The 17,200-nt window shown below is 48.2% G+C and overlaps 1 protein-coding gene across 1 annotated transcript in view; it reads left to right on the forward strand.

Moving 5' to 3' along the window:
* LOC140721736 (uncharacterized) overlaps positions 1-17,200 on the forward strand; it is a 96,235-nt gene that overhangs the window by 15,360 nt on the left and 63,675 nt on the right. Inside the window, 2 exon segments of the mRNA XM_073036543.1 lie at positions 12,517-12,892; positions 16,989-17,169. Of these exon segments, the coding sequence (XP_072892644.1) occupies positions 12,517-12,892; positions 16,989-17,169 (557 nt within the window).

Below are 17,200 nucleotides of genomic sequence, written 5' to 3' on the forward strand. Positions count from 1 at the left end.
GATGAGAGGAGACATGATAGAGGTGTACAAGATATTAAGAGGAATAGATAGAGTGGACAGCCAGCGTCACTTTCCCAGGGCACCACTGCTCAATACAGAGGACATGGCTTTAAGGTAAGGGGAGGGAAGTTCAAGGAGGATATTAGAGGAAGGTTTTTCATCAGAGAGTGGTTGGTGCGTGGAATGCACTGCCTGAGTCAGTGGTGGAGGCAGATACACTAGTGAAAGTTAAGAGACTGGTAGGTATATGGAGGAAAATAAAGTGGGGGGTTATATGGGAGGCAGGGTTTGTGTCGGCAAAACCTTGTGGGCCGAAGGGCCTGTACTGTGCTGTACTATTCTATGTTCTACGTATACTTATTTATTTAGTTTAATTAAAAATTGTAATAGAGAGAGAGAGAGAGAGAGAGAGAGAGAGAGAGAGCGAGAGCGAGAGCGAGAGCGAGAGCGAGAGAGAGAGAGAGAGAGAGAGAGAGAGAGAGAGAGAGAGAGAGAGAGAGAGAGAGAGAGAGAGAGAGAGAGAGAGAGAGAGAGAGAGAGCTGTGCGCCCAGCAGGTGGGGGAATTGCTCCAGTTATTCGCTCTCAAACTCTGCTCCCACCCTGTCGGGACGGAGTGTGTCAGCAGATGCCAAGTGCACACCCGCTGCTCCCCACTGTCCAGCAGGAGTTGTGGGGAATCACTCTCCTTGTTCCCAGTGTGGGAATTTCAAATTCTACAGGAAGTAAATATAAGGTGAGAGGAGAAGGTTTATAGGAGATTGATGAGGTAAGAATACAACAAACTCTGCATACTGTTACGAACACTGGGGGCAGTGGAGTGAATACAGTCAACACGGGGTACAGAGGATGCTCTACACAGAGTGCATTGGTTACCGCTCCCCTGTGTAATCCAACAGACTGAAGACCAAAACATTAAAAGACACAAAGATCGGTTAGTGTTTCATGAAAGTAAGAAACGGGACAAGAAGTGGCCATTCGTCCCCTTTCACCTGTTCTACTCTTCACTCAGAACTTGGCTGATCATTGACTTCAGTGCCAATTTCCTGCACCATCCCATCTTCTCTTTTCCCCTTAAATCCAGAAATCATTTGTAGAGAATTCCATCACACACTGGGAGAGGAAGTTTTCCTCATCTCAGTCCTGCTGAGGCGACCTCTGATTGTGAGTCTGTGACCCCTGGTTCCACACCCCATCATTCCTGCCTCTACCCTGTCAATACCCAGTGAGACTGTGTCCTTGCTAGTGAGATCAACCCTTATTCTTCTAATTATGAGACAGTCTCAGTCAGTGTAATCTCCCCGAGGACACAACATGAAGGGTAAAGCTTTAAAGTCAGAGGGTCAAAGTTGAACCGGGATGTTCAAGGAATGTTATTGGACACAATGAGTGGTATCTTCCTGGAATGCTCGGCCGGGATGGGGAGTGGTGGAATCAGATACGATCGTGATGTTTAACAGACATTTAAACAGGGAAATGAACAGACAGGGAATGGAGGGTTTGGGTCATTTGCAGGCAAATGTGATTACATCATGGTCAGCACAGACAGCGTGGGCCGAATGGCCTGTTCCTGTGCTGTACTGTTCTGTGTTCAGTGTATGAAAAATCACAGCCAGGGTCCCAGCAATTTCTTCCCTGGATTCCCACCATGACAGAGGATACACTGGATCAGACCCCGGGATTTATTCAGCTTTCTGTGTTTAAGCTGGCCAGCCTCCTTTGTAATGTCGGTATGTTTCAGGACATTCGTATTCTCCTCCCGGAATTCCCCAGCTTCCATCACCTTCTCCACAGTGAATACAGATGAGAAGTATTTATTTCAGACCTCACCCATCTGCTGTGTCTCCACACAGAGATGACCACACTGATCCTTCAAGGGACATATTCCCTCACCAGTTACCCTTCTGTTTCCCACAGACTCACAGAATCTGTTCGGAATCACCTTTATCTGACCCCCTAAAGCTATCTCATGTCCACTTCATGTCCATCTGAGTTTCCCTTTTTAGTGTTCCCCACACCCCTTCTACCCCTCGAGGAGCTCAGCCTCTTTCCCCTCACACACGCCTCCATCCTGACCAGAGCCTCAATGACCCTCGTCAGCCAGGGGTCCCTCATCCCTCCAGTCCCGCTATTCACTCTAACAAGAACAGGCTAATCCTGGAACCTTCCAGACTCAGTTTTAAAGCCGCTCACTTGCCAGATGTCTGTTCACTTCGGAACACCGTCCTGTTCTACTCCTCCATTTATTCCCCGACCCCTTCTATCCTCCTTCAGTTCAGTCTGTTCACTGCTCTGAACATCAGAAATAGCAGCAAGAGGAGGCCATTCAGCCCCTCACACCTGCTCTCCCATTGAATAAGATCAAAACCACCTCACTGTGCTACAGATACAAAGGACGTGACAGAAGTGGGGGTGGGAGAGGAGGGGGAGTTGTGATGTTGATCAGGGAGAGCATCACCACAGCACTCAGAGAGATCCTTGTGGGGATAAAACATTTGTTTGTGATAGGAAGCAGAGAGTGGTGCCATGGTCGGTAATTTCATGGATGTGAGGTGAGAGTGGAAAATATTTAAGAGCTGAAGAGAAACATTTTCCACAGGGAAGATGGGAAAAGGTGAATTTGAACAGAAGTCTTGCTGAAATCATATTCATCTAATTATCAAACAATCAGTCGCATCATCCTATTTCTTTTATGATCTGATAAACAGACTAATACATTATTGATTTGGATGAGAATGTGGGTGAGCTGATCAGTGAACTTGCAGATGGTGGACAGTGAAGGTGTTTAATTATCATTTGAACAGACCATATGACCATAACATATAGAAACTCAATGGCCCATCGAGTCTGCTCGGCTATTTCAACCTGGCTGATCCAATTTTCCTCTTTGCCCCAATCTCCTGCCTTCTCTCCATATCCCTTCATGTCCAGACCAGTCAAAAATCTATCAACCTCTGCCTTAAATAGAAAGACTTGACCTCCACAGCTGCCTGTGGCAAAAAATTCCACAGATTCACCACCCTCTGGCTAAAGAAATTCCTCCTCATCTCCATTCTGAAAGGATGCCCCTCCGTCCTGAGGCTGTGTCTTCTGGTTTTAGACTCTCCCACCACAGGAAACACCCTCCACACATGCACTCTGCCAAGGCCTTTCACCATTTGAAGGTTGCAATGAGGTCACCCCTCATTCTTCCGAATTTAGTGAACACTGACACAGAGCTCCTATGACAAGCCGTTCATTCTTGTGAACCTCCTTTGAACTCTCTCAGTTTCAGAACATTCTTTCTGAGATAAGAGGCCCAAACCTGCTCACAATACTCCAAATCAGCCTCACCAACGCTTCATAAAGTTTCAACATTACATCCTTGCTTTCATACACTCGTCCTCTTGAAATGAATGCTGACGTTGCATTTGCCTTCCTCACCGGAGAATCAACCTGCAAATTAACCTTTAAGGGATCCTACACCAGGACTCCCGAGACCCTTTCCACCTCAGATTTTTGTGTGTTGCTTCAGACTCCATCATCCAAAGTCCTGTTGAAGGGGCAGGTGCAGTGATGGGAAGTTTCTGGTCATGTAGTTTGGTGGAAGGAATAAAGGCACGGAATGTTTTCAAAAGGGGAGCAAATTCAGAATTCAGAGGAGCAAAGGGACATCTGGGTCCTCATGCAGAACTCCCAAAACAGCAAATTACAGGTGAAGTCAGTGGAATGGAAGGCAAATGCAATGTATCATCCATTTCGAGAGGTCTGGGATATAAAATCAAGTCTGTAACACAGTGGCATTATAAGGCATTGGTTAGACTGCATCGGGAGTATTCTGAACAGCTCTGGGACCCTCCACTAACATAGAATATGCTGGTGTTTGAGATGGTTGAGATGTGGTTCTCCGGAATGATCCCAGGAATGAAAGGGTTAATGTGTGAGGAACATTTGATGACTCTGCCCTGTACTCACCGGAGTTTAGAAGAATAGGGAGTGTGGGTGGATCTCATTTAAACCAACTGAATATTGAAAAGCCGAGACAGAGTGGATGTGGAGGGTGTTTCCTGTCACGGGATGTCTGGGAGCAGTGGTCACCTTCTCAGATTGGAAGGACTCCCCTTCAGAACAGAGAGAAGGAGGAATTTCTTTCCCAATATGTTTGTGGGTGTGTGGAATTCATTGCCACAGATTTCTGTGGAGACCATGTCATTGGGTACGTTTAACATGGATGTTGACAGGTTATTGATCAGTAAGGGTATCAAAGGTTATGGGAGGAAGGCCGGGGAATGGGTTGGAGATGGATCATAAATCCACCATGTTGGAATGACAGAGAGGAGGGGATGGGATGAAAGGCCTAATTCCGCTCCAATGTGTTTGGGTCGTATGACACAGAGAGTGTCAGGAGAGTACAGACAGAAGCCACACAACTCAACTGATCTCAGTCCATGGGGTTGGGGAGTGGGACCACACCCACTCCAACCTCCACGTACACAGGGTGTGGGCTCCAACTGCCTCCCCAGAGGGTGAGAACCAAACCCTGGCCAGATCAAAGGTGTGGTACACTCTCAGTGGGGCTCATTCTCCCAGAGCAACACCGATGTGGAGTCAGGCCCAAAATGTCGATTATTCCTCTCCATAGATGCTGCCTTTTGGGCAGAAAGAGCGAGACACCCATGGCTGGCAGCTCATAGAGGAGAAGGAAAACTCTGATCTCTCACCTCCCCTGCTCTGCAGCTATACCCACTCATGGGGAAGGCATCGGTGGTAAACCCCGAGGAAAAATCCTGAGCTGGAGTCCCTGAGGCAGTTCGACGTTGAGTTCAATGCTGACTGGCAAAGCCTGCAACGATGCTGGTGTCAGACTGTATCGGTCTCTGCTCTTCCTCGGGATTCATCAGCTACACGGAGAGTGGGAGCCTCCTGCCTGGACAACAGCTTGTTCTCCAGATCGTACTGCCCTGACCTGCACACCGGCAATGTAGACAGCTAGGATGCAACGTCCATAGCTGAGCCTGACCAATGGAGTTACTCAGATGCTGCCTGGCCTGCTGAGTTCCTCCAGCACTGTGTGTGTGTGTGTGTGTGTGTGTGTGTGTGTGTGTGTGTGTGTGTGTGTGTGTGTGTGTGTGTGTGTGTGTGTGTGTGTGTACCTGTGTGTGTGTGTGAGTGAGTGAGTGTGTGTGTGTGTGTGTCTGTGTGTGTGTGTGTGTGTGTGTGTGTGTGTCTGTGTCTGTGTGTGTGTGTGTGGTGTGTGTGTGTGCGTGTGTGTGTGTGCGTGTGTGTGTGTGTGTGTGCGTGCGTGTGTGAGTGAGTGAGTGTGTGTGTGTGTGTCTGTGTGTGTGTGTGAGAGTGTGTGTGTGTGTGTGTGTGTGCGAGTGAGTGTGTGTGTGAGTGTGTGCGTGTGTGTGTGAGTGTGTGTGTGCGAGTGAGTGTGCGAGTGAGTGTGTGTGTGTTTGTGTGTGTGTGTGCGCGTGTCTGTGTGTGAGTGTGTGAGTGTGTGTGTGCGTGTGCGAGTGTGTGTGTCTGTGTGTGAGTGTGTGTGTGCGAGCGAGTGTGTGCGTGTGAGTGTGTGTGTGTGTGTGTGAGTGTGTGTGTGCGTGTGTGTGTGAGTGTGTGTGCGAGTGAGTGTGTGAGTGTGTGTGTGTGCGTGTGCGAGTGTGTGTGTCTGTGTGTGAGTGTGTGTGTGTGCGAGTGAGTGTGTGCGTGTGAGTGTGTGTGTGTGTGTGAGTGTGTGTGTGCGTGTGTGTGTGTGCGAGTGAGTGTGTGTGTGTTTGTGTGTGTGTGCGCGTGTCTGTGTGTGAGTGTGTGTGTGTGTGCGAGTGAGTATGTGTGTGTGAGTGTGTGCATGTGTGTGCGTGTGAGTGTGTGCGTGAGTGTGTGTGTGAGTGTGTGTGTCTGTGTGTGAGTGTGTGTGTGTGTGCGAGTGAGTGTGTGCGTGTGAGTGTGTGCGTCTGTGTGTGAGTGTGTGTGTGCGTGTGTGTGTGTGTGCGAGTGAGTGTGCGAGTGAGTGTGTGTGTGTTTGTGTGTGTGTGTGTGCGCGTGTCTGTGTGTGAGTGTGTGTGTGAGTGTGTGTGTGTGTGCGTGTGAGTGTGTGCGTGATTGTGTGTGTGCGTGTGTGAGTGTGTGTGTGAGTGAGTGTGCGTGTGTGTGTGAGTGTGTGTGTGTGTGTGCGAGTGAGTGTGCGAGTGAGTGTGTGTGTGTTTGTGTGTGTGTGCGCGTGTCTGTGTGTGAGTGTGTGTGCGAGTGAGTGTGTGAGTGTGTGTGTGCGTGTGAGTGTGTGCGTGAGTGTGTGTGTGCGTGTGTGAGTGTGTGTGTCTGTTTGTGAGTGTGTGTGTGTGTGTGCGAGTGAGTGTGTGCGTGTGAGTGTGTGCGTGTGTGTGTGCGTGTGTGTGTGCGAGTGAGTGTGCGAGTGAGTGTGTGTGTGTTTGTGTGTGTGTGTGCGCGTGTGTGTGTGTGAGTGTGAGTGCGTGTGTGAGTGCGTGTGTGCGTGTGCGCGTGTGTGTGAGTGTGAGTGTGTGTGTGCGTGTGCGTGTGTGCGTGTGTGTGTGTGTGTGTGTGTTGCTCTGGATATCAGGAATCTACAGAATCACTTACATTTATCATTCTTCTCGAGCCCTCAGCTCCATCGACATTACCCTGTGCTTCACGCCGGGGAGTCACGTGTCGTCACCACAGTGAATGAGTCCTGATGAGCCCAGCACGACAAAATGACATTTACAAGGACACTGTTGGTGGTCAAGGGACTGAGTCACAGGGAAAGGTGGACCAGGCTGAACTTTATTCTTCACAGCGCAGAAGACTGAAGGGTGACCTTATCGAGGTGTGTAAAATTGTGAGGGACACAGATGCCAAAGACAATCACAAATGGAAACACGTTAACGGGTTGCCTCACCATCGAGGATGGAGGGGTCACTGCACAGGATCGGGAAAAGCTGCAGAAAGTTATAAACTCACCGAGCTCCATCATGGACATTGGATTCCCCAGCATCGAGGATATGTTCAGCAGCTGATGCCTCAAAAAGGTGTCACCCTTCATAAAGGACCCCCAGTCACCCAGGACATGCCCTCTTCTGATTGCTATCATCACGAGGGAGGTACAGGAGCCTGAAGACACACACTCAATGTTTTTGGAACAATATCTTCCCCTCCAGCGTCAGATTTCTGTATGGACAGTGAACCCCAGAACACTTCCTCAACTTTTTTCTCTTTTTGCACTATGTACTAATTTTTATTTTATATACATTTCTTCTTGTTATTGAATAGTTTATTATTATTATTATTATTATTATTATTATTATTATTATGCATTGCAATGTACAGCTGAAGATGTGCAGAGATTTACAGGAAGCTGCCTCGATTAGGGAGCATGTTTAATGAGGAAAGGTTGAGCGAGATAGATTTCACAACAGTCAAAACTGCCCAATGAGTCACGGCCATCAACGACGTATATTCAGAAAGGGGTGGGAAAAGGGCCAGGAACATCATGAAGGAACACACACACCTTGCTCATGAACTGTTTGTCCCACTCCCATCAGGGAGGAGGCCACGTAGCATCCACGTCAGGACAACCAGACTCAAAAACAGTTACTTTCCCCAAGCTGAAAGGCGGATCAACACCTCCACCCCTGCACACCCCCACCAGCACTACTTTATCATTTCCTGTCAGAGTCACCTCCTGTACCGACACTCCTGTGCCCAGCGTCATATTATGGACATAGTAGTAGGCAGTCTGGGCAAGGAAGATTTGAAGAACCGGCTGTTGCCCATGCAGTGGGATCTCCCCGTCCACGTCACTGATGGAGTCCAAGGGAAGGGCAAGCACCGATACAGCTTGGCACCAGTGTCGTCACAGGGGTTGCCAGAGTGAAGTTGTAAACAACATCAAACTGCCTCGGGGAACCCGGCTCCGGATTTCTTCCTCGGGGTTTACTCCCAAAGCCTTTCCCATGGGTGGGTATGGCCACAAGGCAGCGGATGGAGGTTTAAAATCAGAGTTTTCCTTCTCCACAGAGCAAAGGAGGATGAGAGGAGACTGATAACAGTGTGCACGATGATAAGAGGCACAGATAGATTGGAAAGCCAGCACATTTTTCCCAGGGTGAAAGTGGCCAATACCAGTGGACATCCATTTGAGGCGACTGAAGGAAAGTTCAGGGTAGATGTCGGAGGAAAGTTTTCAGAATTCTGAGAGTATTTGTAGAATGACACCAGATATATTTACAAGAACAGCTTGTGGTTGAGACCACTGGGGAATCTGCTATTCTTAGACTGGGTGTTCTAGAATGAACTTGATTTGATTCGGGAGTTTAAGGTAAAGGAATCCTTTGGAGACTGTGATCATAATATGAAATAATTCACCCTGCAATTTAAGGGAGAGAAGTGAAAGTCAGATATATCAGTATTACATGGAGTAAAGACAATTTCAGAGGTCTGAGAGAGGAGCTGGAGAAATTTGACCGGAAAGGAACACGAGCAGGGATAACAGCAGATGGAGTTTCTGGGAACTGTTTGGAAGGCACAGGATAGATACATTCCAAATGTTAGGGTTAATGTTAGGGTTAATTCGAGACTGCCATTACAGGTCAGGAGTGGCTCACGTAATATTAGGAGACCGGAATGCGAGGGAGGGGGGGAAGCGAAACTGGGGATTCCGCTACACCGAAACTACTAGTGTCACGCGATTCAGTAAACAAAAGAAACAGGTAACTCGTGAGTGTATGGCATCGGGCCAATAAGATGGACACAAGTGCCCGATATTACCTAATATGTAGCGGGGGGTTGTGCTGGGGGGAAAAGGGGTATAAATAAGAGCAGATTGTAAGGGGAAGTCGGAACGCGCCTTCTCCAGCGACTCCGTGGATTTGCTGTGCCAGTTACGAATTCTGCAATAAACCCAAGTTTTGTAATATTCCGGTGTTGGTTGTCTCTCTTCCAAACGAACACAGGGCAGAATTTCAAGCCCAACACAAAGAAGAATAATTATTCTAAAGGCAGGATGACTCAACCATGGCTGACAAGGGAAGTTAAAGCCAACAAAAAGTAAAAGAGAGGGTGTAAAACAGAGCGAACATTGGTGGGAGGTTCGAGAATTGGGAAAATTTAAAAACAACTAAAAAAGCAACTGTAAAGCGATAAGGAGGGAAAAGACGAAATATGAAAGTATGCTAGCCAACAATATGAACTAAAACTAGTTCTAAAACTAATACTAAAACTTTTTTCTGAAATATAAGGAGTAAAAAGAGGAAAGAGTACATATTGCATCATTGGAAAACGACACTGGAGAGGTGGTAATGGGGGACATGGAAATGGTGGATGAACTCAATCTGTATTTTGCATTACTCTTCACTGTGGAAGAGCCTGTGGTATGCTGGAAGTTGAAGAATATCGGGGGCAGACGTAAGTGTAATTGCTATTTCTAGGGAGAAGGAGCTTGGGAAACTGAAAGGTCTGAAGGTAGATAAATCACCTGCACCAGATGGGACTAAATCCCAGGATTCGATTCTGAAGGAGATTGCTGAAGAGAATGAGGAGGCATTAGGAATGATCATTCAGAATTCACTATATTCTGGAATGGTTCCTGAGGACTGGAAAATTACAAAATGTCATTCCAACCTTAAATAACCTGGATGAAGAAGTGGAGGGATGGGTTAGTAAGTTTGCCGATGACACAAAGGTTGGGGGTGTTGTGGATAGTGTGGAGGGCTGTCAGAGGTTACAGCGGGACATTGATCGGATGCAAAATGGGGCTGAGAAGTGGCAGATGGAGTTCAACCCAGGTAAGTGTGAGGTGGTTCATTTTGGTAGGTCAAATATGATGGCAGAATATAGTATTAATGGTAAGACGGCAATGTGGAGGATCAGAGGGATCTTGGGGTCCGAGTCCATAGGACACTCAAAGCAGCTGCGCAGGTTGACTCTGTGGTTAAGAAGGTGTATGGTGTATTGGCCTTCATCAATTGTGGAATTGAATTTAGGAGCAGAGAGGTAATGCTGCAGCTATATAGGACCCTGGGCAGACCCCACTTGGAGTACTGTGCTCAGTTCTGGTCGCCTCACTACAGGAAGGATGTGGAAACCATAGAAAGGGTGCAGAGGAGATTTACAAGGATGTTGTCTGGATTGGGGAGCATGCCTAATGAAAACAGGTTGATTGAATTCGGCCTTTTCTCCTTGGAGTGACCGAGGATGAGAGGTGACCTGATAGAGGTGTATAAGATGATGAGAGGCATTGATCATGTGGATAGTCAGAGGCTTTTTCCCAGGGCTGAAATGGCTAGCACGATAAGGCATAGTTTTAAGGTGCTTGGAAATAGGTACAGAGGAGATGTCAGGCAGAGAGTGGTGAGTGTGTGGAATGGGCTGCCAGCGGTGGTGGTGAAGGCGGAAACGAGAGTCTTTTAAGAGACTCCTTGATGGAGCTTAGAAAAATAGAGAGCTATGGGTAAGCCTAGGAAGTTCTCAGGTAAGGACACGTTTGGCACAGCTTTGTGGGCCGAAGGGCCTGTATTATGTTGCAGGTTTTCTATGTTTCTGTGTTTCTAAGGCACTCGTGAGACTACATTTAGATTATTGTGTGCAGTTTTGAGCTCATTAATTTAGAAAGGATATACTAACATTGGAGAGGGTTCAGAGAAGATTCACTAGAATGATTGCAAGAATGAAAGGGTTACCGTATGAGGAATGTCTGGCAGCTCTTGGGCTGTATTCCCTGGAGTTCAGGAGAATGAGGGGGGATCTCACAGAAACACTCCAAATGTTAAAAGGCCTGAACAGATTAGTTATGGCAGTTATTTCCCGTGGTAAGGGAGTCTAGGACAAGAGGGCACGACTTCAGGATTGAAGGACGTCAGTTTGGAATTGAGATGTGGAGAAATTACTTTAGTCAGAGGGTGGTAAATCTGTGGAGTTTGTTGCCATGAGCGGCTGTGGAGGCCAAGTCATTGGGTGTGTTGGCCAGAAAGAATGACAATCTTCAAATCAGTGAATTCAAATGAATCAAGGACAGTGGAAGCAGTCTTTGTTCTTGCCGTGTGCTTGGGGGATGGAGGCTGCCATTTTGTGAAGACACTCGATTCTCCATTTTGTGAGCTTGACATGCTGGACTTAATTAGTGTTTTAAAGAAGGCACAAAGACTCCTCAGGTAGTCTGCTGGACTGCATTTCTGCATTTCCAAGTAAGGAGTTGTTTGTGAGGTGTTCTTTGGGTGGCTATAACATGCAGACTTGTGAATGCCTGAGGTAATTCAAGCTCATTGCTGACTGAGAACAAAGAGCCATGAGTCAGCAACTGTCCCTTGATGGGAAGAGGACAATAGATGGAGGCTGCTTGGACCAGAGCCAATGACCGGGTGTTAAAGGCCAGACACATGACCTGCGGCCAATGACACAGGAATGAGACATTTGAATTGATAAGCAATGGATTTAAAAGTGGATGCTTTGTGTGAATTGGATCAGCCCATGATTGAAGCACACTCGATGGGCTGAATGGCCTACTGCTCCTATGTCTTATGGTTTTAAGACACACTCAGCATTTCAGGAACAGCTTCTTCCACTCGCCATCAGATTTCTGAACGGACAATGAACCCACGAACACCTCCTCAGTATTTTCCCTCTCTCTTGTCATTACTTTTTAAATATATTTTAATATATTCTCATTGTAATTTATAGTTTTTATTACTGTGTATTGCAATGTCCTGCTGGCACAAAACAACACATTTCACCACAGATGCTGGAAATATTGAACCTGATTCTGACACACAAACCACACAGCTGGGCTCCGGCTCCCACATACACCACCCCCTCCCCCCCCCCCCCCCCCCCCGTGTTTCTCTGCCTACTCCGAGGCTCTCGGCCTGAAGCTCTAACTGTGGGAACACTTGCCCTTTCAATTCCCGTCTGAGAGGGGTGCATCTGTTCACTGTTGAGTTCTATATTCGATGGAGAGCACTGAATGGGAAGGAAGGTTTGAATACAAGAATACAGATCTCCTCTGAAGGTATTTGGGGTCCTGGTGAGAGCGGACATGGAACACTGTGTACAGGTCCGGTCTCCCTCCCAGAGTCAGCCTGTGGGATGAAGGGAATGAAAAGGTTTCCCAGATTGATTTGGGGGGTGAGGTCGTGTCCTGAGAGAGATTATACTGACCGGGACTGTCTCACAATTAGAGAAATCAGTGGTCTCACTGACACAGACACAGTCTCACAGAATATTGACAGGTTGAGGCAGGAATGATGTTTCCCCTGTGGGTGTGGAACTGGGGGTCAGAGACTGGAAATAAGAGGCCACCTCAGCAAGTCTGATGAGGAGAGATTTCCTCACCCTGAGTGTGGTGAACCTTTGGAAGTGTCTCCACGAGGTTTTTAAATTCAAACGGCAAATTTAGGGGCTCAGCGATGACGGGAACTTGGGAGGAAAATGGCACTGAGGTCAAAGATCAGCCATGCTCCGAGTGAAGGGCAGAGCTGGCGCAAGGAGCCGAATGGCCACGCCGGCTCCTGTTCTAAAACACTTTGTGTCTCGTTCACCCTCGCCCTCAGTCTACCGGATTGCACAGGAGAGAGGTGAGGGAACCAGAGATCAGTCAGCAGCCGCAGCGGGGCAGCTCCAGTCTCCCGGCGGTAGCTGCGGGCAACAGGCCCCGATCCACCGGGGAGAAAGGCCGGGCACCCTCCGTGCACCTGAACCATCTCATGCGATCCCCACCAGTTTCTCCATCTCCGCAGTCGGAACCCCGGCCCGTGTTGCACCTTTGCCCGAGGAGCTGCCCCCGATCTCCGGCCTCGCCCCGGGTCCAATCGCTCCCGGTTCCAAACACCGGACCGCATTCCGCTCCGGGCGCTCTGCGTCCCGCCCACTGCCACTGACCGCAACCAATGAGAGGCGGCCTCTCCCAGCACTGCTCGCTGATTGGCTGTGAGTGTGGCTGAGAACGAAGTTCCCGAAACTCGAGCTCAAAGTACATTTTATCATCAGAGTTCCGAAATGTCAGCACATACAACCCTGGGATTTAATTTCCTGCGGCCACACTGAGAAAATCTATAAAATAGTAACAGGATCAATGAAAGATGAACCGGTGTGCAGAGAACAACAAACTGTACAAATACAAACAAATAAATAAAGAAGATGAAATGACAGTGTCTTTCACTGCGTGACTCTGGTTGTGGGACCATCTCAATGGACGGGCAGGTGTGTGTATTTATCCCCTATTGTTGAAGAGCCTGATCTTTGGGGGCGAGTAACTGTTTTTGAACCTGATGCTGCGAGTCCTGAGGCTCTTGTACCTTCTGCCTGATGGCAGCAGCGAGAAGAGAGCACGGCCTGGGTGGTGAGGATCTCTGATGATGGACGCTGCTTTCCTCCGGCAGCATTTCATGTCGATGTGCTCAGTGGTTGGGAGGGCTCTCCCTGTGATGTACTGGGCCGAATCCACTACCTTTTGTAGCTTCATCGCACTCTCGATGTGAACCGTGTGTTAATGAAATGGGTTACATTCATTCAGACCAGCACGTTGACCAGAGGTCTATCAGGCAGTGGTCAGCACGGAATGCCCCACAGTTACTGCAGGACAACGATTGGATGTACCTGGTGTGGTGGTTCCCTGAGCGACAGTCCGGACCATCAGCAGATCTCACCGTCAGTCACCAAGACCTCGCCTGGCCGGCGGTGAGAGGAGCCCTCCCAGTCTGATCCTTGCTGCACACCGGAGCATCACTCCCTCAGCGCGCTGCCCCGAGATTGATGCAGTGGAGATGAGACCGTCTCTCAGCTCTTTGCGGACGGATGTGGAGAAAGATGCAAGGGTCTGTGCCACGGCAGCCGAGTGACACTGATCTTCAGGCGGTTCCCAGGACGCTCAGGAAAACGGACAGGGTTCCTCTGCCACTGGACAGGGAGAGACCGGGTTGGGTGAGGAAGCCTCTCTATTATTGTAGTAGTGAACCACCCCAGGGGTCACATGAGTGGCAAAGGTCTGATCGGTTTTAATGAATGTAAAAGAGCACCACCTGAGAATATTTGTTATGGTGAATAAAGTTTATTTTGATGGAAAGAATGAATCTTGTGGTCTGTGTCCAGAGTGAGGGAGACCAGGCCTTCCATTGGAGCCAGGACTGACATGGCTGAAGTCAGGGAGATTCTTCACTTGAAGGGCTGTGGAAAGCAAAACGTCAGTGAAAAACTGAATGCTTTGTGGAGAGAAATGATCAATCAAGTTTCCGGTCGAGATCTTTCATCTGGGCTGTCTCAACCCGAAATGTCAATTGTCCATTCTCACCATCCCCCCCCCCACCCCCCCCACAGATGCTGCCTGACCTGTTCAGTTCCTCGAGCATCTTGTTTCTTACTAGAACTTCCATCATCTGCATTTCTTGCGCCTCTCTTCTCTGAGCTTGTCCGTGGTATAAAAAAGCCTGGGAGCCCGAGCTGCAGAGGAGTGTATCCGACTTACACCTTCCAGGCTGCAGGGATGCACTGAAGGGATGGGGCTCCTTTCCCACTGGGCAGGGAGAGGCCGGGTTGGGTGTGGAAGCCTCTCTATTATTCCATCATCTGATCTTGTCCCTGGTATAAAAAAGCACTGAAGGCTCCTTTCCCACTGGACGGGAGGAAGCCTCTCTGTTGTTGTCGGAGTGAACCAGCCTGGGCACCACATGAGCGGCAATAGTCTTGTGGGTTTTAATGAATGTAAAAGAACGCCGATATCTGTCGGTGTTTCATTTTGGAAGTTCTGGAAGATCAGTCTGTTCTGCTTTCTGGCCTGTTTGGGTTTGAGCTGAGATAAGGGGGTTTGATGTTCAACTTGGAAATGTTGTGTCAGCCAATCAGGATGGTGGAATTGGGAGAAGGTTCTAGAGAAGGCCGGGCGGAGAGGTTTTTGTGCGGACACTGGTGTGGGTCGAGGTCTTTCTGGCGGGAGCTGGGAGCAGACAGGAGGGAAGCTGACTGAGGATGCCGTCCCCGTTGCACAATGTTGTTTATGGAGTTGAATGGCTTCAAGGAGAAAGGACCTGTGCTCCCGAGGGAGAGTCCGTTTGTTCGAGATGGATTTCGAGAGATATTCGGAAGGTGGTTCGTGGTTTCACACAGACCGCGGGTCCAACGTGTGAGTAAAGACAACTTCAGGATGAGCACCAACTTACGTGCAATTTATGATGGGCCCTTGTGTTTCTTTTCTTTAATAACTGTTTAGTTAAGTGAACATTCATAAATATACAGTGGCATGCAAAAGTTTGGGCACCCCGGTCAAAATTTCTGTTACTGTGAATAGTTGTGAGTAGAAGATGAACTGATCTCCAAAAGTCATAAAGTTAAAGATGAAACATTCTTTTCAATATTTAAGCAAGATTAGTGTATTATTTTTGTTTTGTACAATTTTAGAGTGGGGAAAAAAAAGGAAAGGAGAACCATGCAAAAGTTTGGGCACCCCAAGAGATTTGAGCTCTCAGATAACTTTTACCAAGGTCTCAGACCTTAATTAGCTTGTTCGGGCTATGGCTTGTTCACAATCATCGTCAAGAAAGGCCAGATGATACAAATTTCAAATCCTCAAACCTTGTCCCAACAATCAGCAGCCATATGCTCCTCTAAGCAGCTGCCTAGCACTCTGAAAATTAAAATAAATGATGCCCACAAAGCAGGAGAAGGCTATAAGAAGATAGCAAAGCGTTTTCAGGCAGCCCTTTCCTCAGTTCGTGATGTAATTAAGAAATGGCACTTAACAGGAATGGTGGAGGTCAAGTTGAGGTCTGGAAGACCAAGAAAACCTTCCAAGAGAACTGCTCATAGGATTGCTAGAAAGGCAAATCAGAACCCCCATTTGATTGCAAAAGATCTTCAGGTTGATTAAGCAGACTTTGGAGTGGTGTGCATTGTTCTACTGTGCAGCGACACCTGCACAAATGTTGTTCATCCATCATTATCGATGAAGACCTCAAAACCATTAATGGTGATGGTGTCGAGACTAGCGCTTGATTTGGATTTAAGTGACAGAGAGTTGTGCAGAGTCAGCCTCACTCTCTCTTCCCAATTCCCATCTGGATCCAGTGGCAAGACAGGAGTCGAGACGGCTGGAGATGGGACCAGGTACAGTGGCTGACCAGGACGTCTTCTGTGTCTTGTCGTGTACTACGCATTGCAGAGACCGCCTTCTTGACCGTTGGACCTTCCATTGGTTTCGTCTGCTCAATCTGCCGGAGTCTGTCTTCACATGCTGGGATAGACAACTCCCTATCTCACCGAGGGTTTGAGACCCATTGGCTACCCTCACCTGGTTCAGCTGGCTTGTCGAGGCCATTGCCCGGGGTGTGACCGCTGTCGTATGAAAGCAGCTACGGGGAGCCACAGGTGAGAGCTGAGTGCCAGGTGGGGCCCAACGGTGGACAAACCACCTGAAAGGGACGCGACATATTCCGCCATCAGAGGTGCTACCGCTCCCTGATACCCCATACACCCCAAATATGCACCTGCACAAATATGACCTTTATTAAAGAGTTACCTTTCCTGCATCCTCACCACAAAATTCAGCGTCAGAAGTTTGCAAAGGAACATCTAAACAAGCCTGATGCATTTTGGAAACAAGCCCTGTGGACTGATGAAGTTAAAACAGAACTTTTTGGCCGCAATGAGCAAAGGTGTGTTTGGAGAAAAAAGAGTGCAGAATTTCATGAAAAGAACACCTCTCCAACTGTTCAGCACGGGGGTGGATCGATCATGCTTTGGGCTTGTGTTGCAGCCAGTGGCACGGGGAACATTTCCCTGGTAGAGGGAAGAATTAATTCAATTAAATACCAGCAAATTCTGGAAGCAAACATCACACCGGTCTGTAAAGAAGCTGAAGATGAAGAGAGAATGGCTTCTACAGCAGGATTATGATCCTAAACACACCTCAGAATCCACAATGAGGTCACCTTTTACTCACTTAGCTATTCACAGTAACAGAAATTTTGACCAAACTTTTGCATGCCACTGTACTTTTTGAGAATTGTATGCAGTGTTTGTTCTGTTATTTGAGCCGCCGGGTGATTGCATGGGAGCAGAAAGTTACACAGATCAGGGTTCGGATGGGCGAGACATTCAACCTCATGGGTTTAGGGGACCAAGTCATATCTACCCTCGAGATACAGAGAGTGGGAGAAGTGTTTTTCTCGCCGCTGAGTCCGGTGGCTGTTTGCGAGGAGCTCCAGACACGCCCAGTGAAGTGGTTTCACCGGCAACAACACAACG

This window comes from Hemitrygon akajei, chromosome 2 (assembly GCF_048418815.1).
Source record: "Hemitrygon akajei chromosome 2, sHemAka1.3, whole genome shotgun sequence".
Lineage (NCBI taxonomy): Eukaryota > Metazoa > Chordata > Chondrichthyes > Myliobatiformes > Dasyatidae > Hemitrygon > Hemitrygon akajei.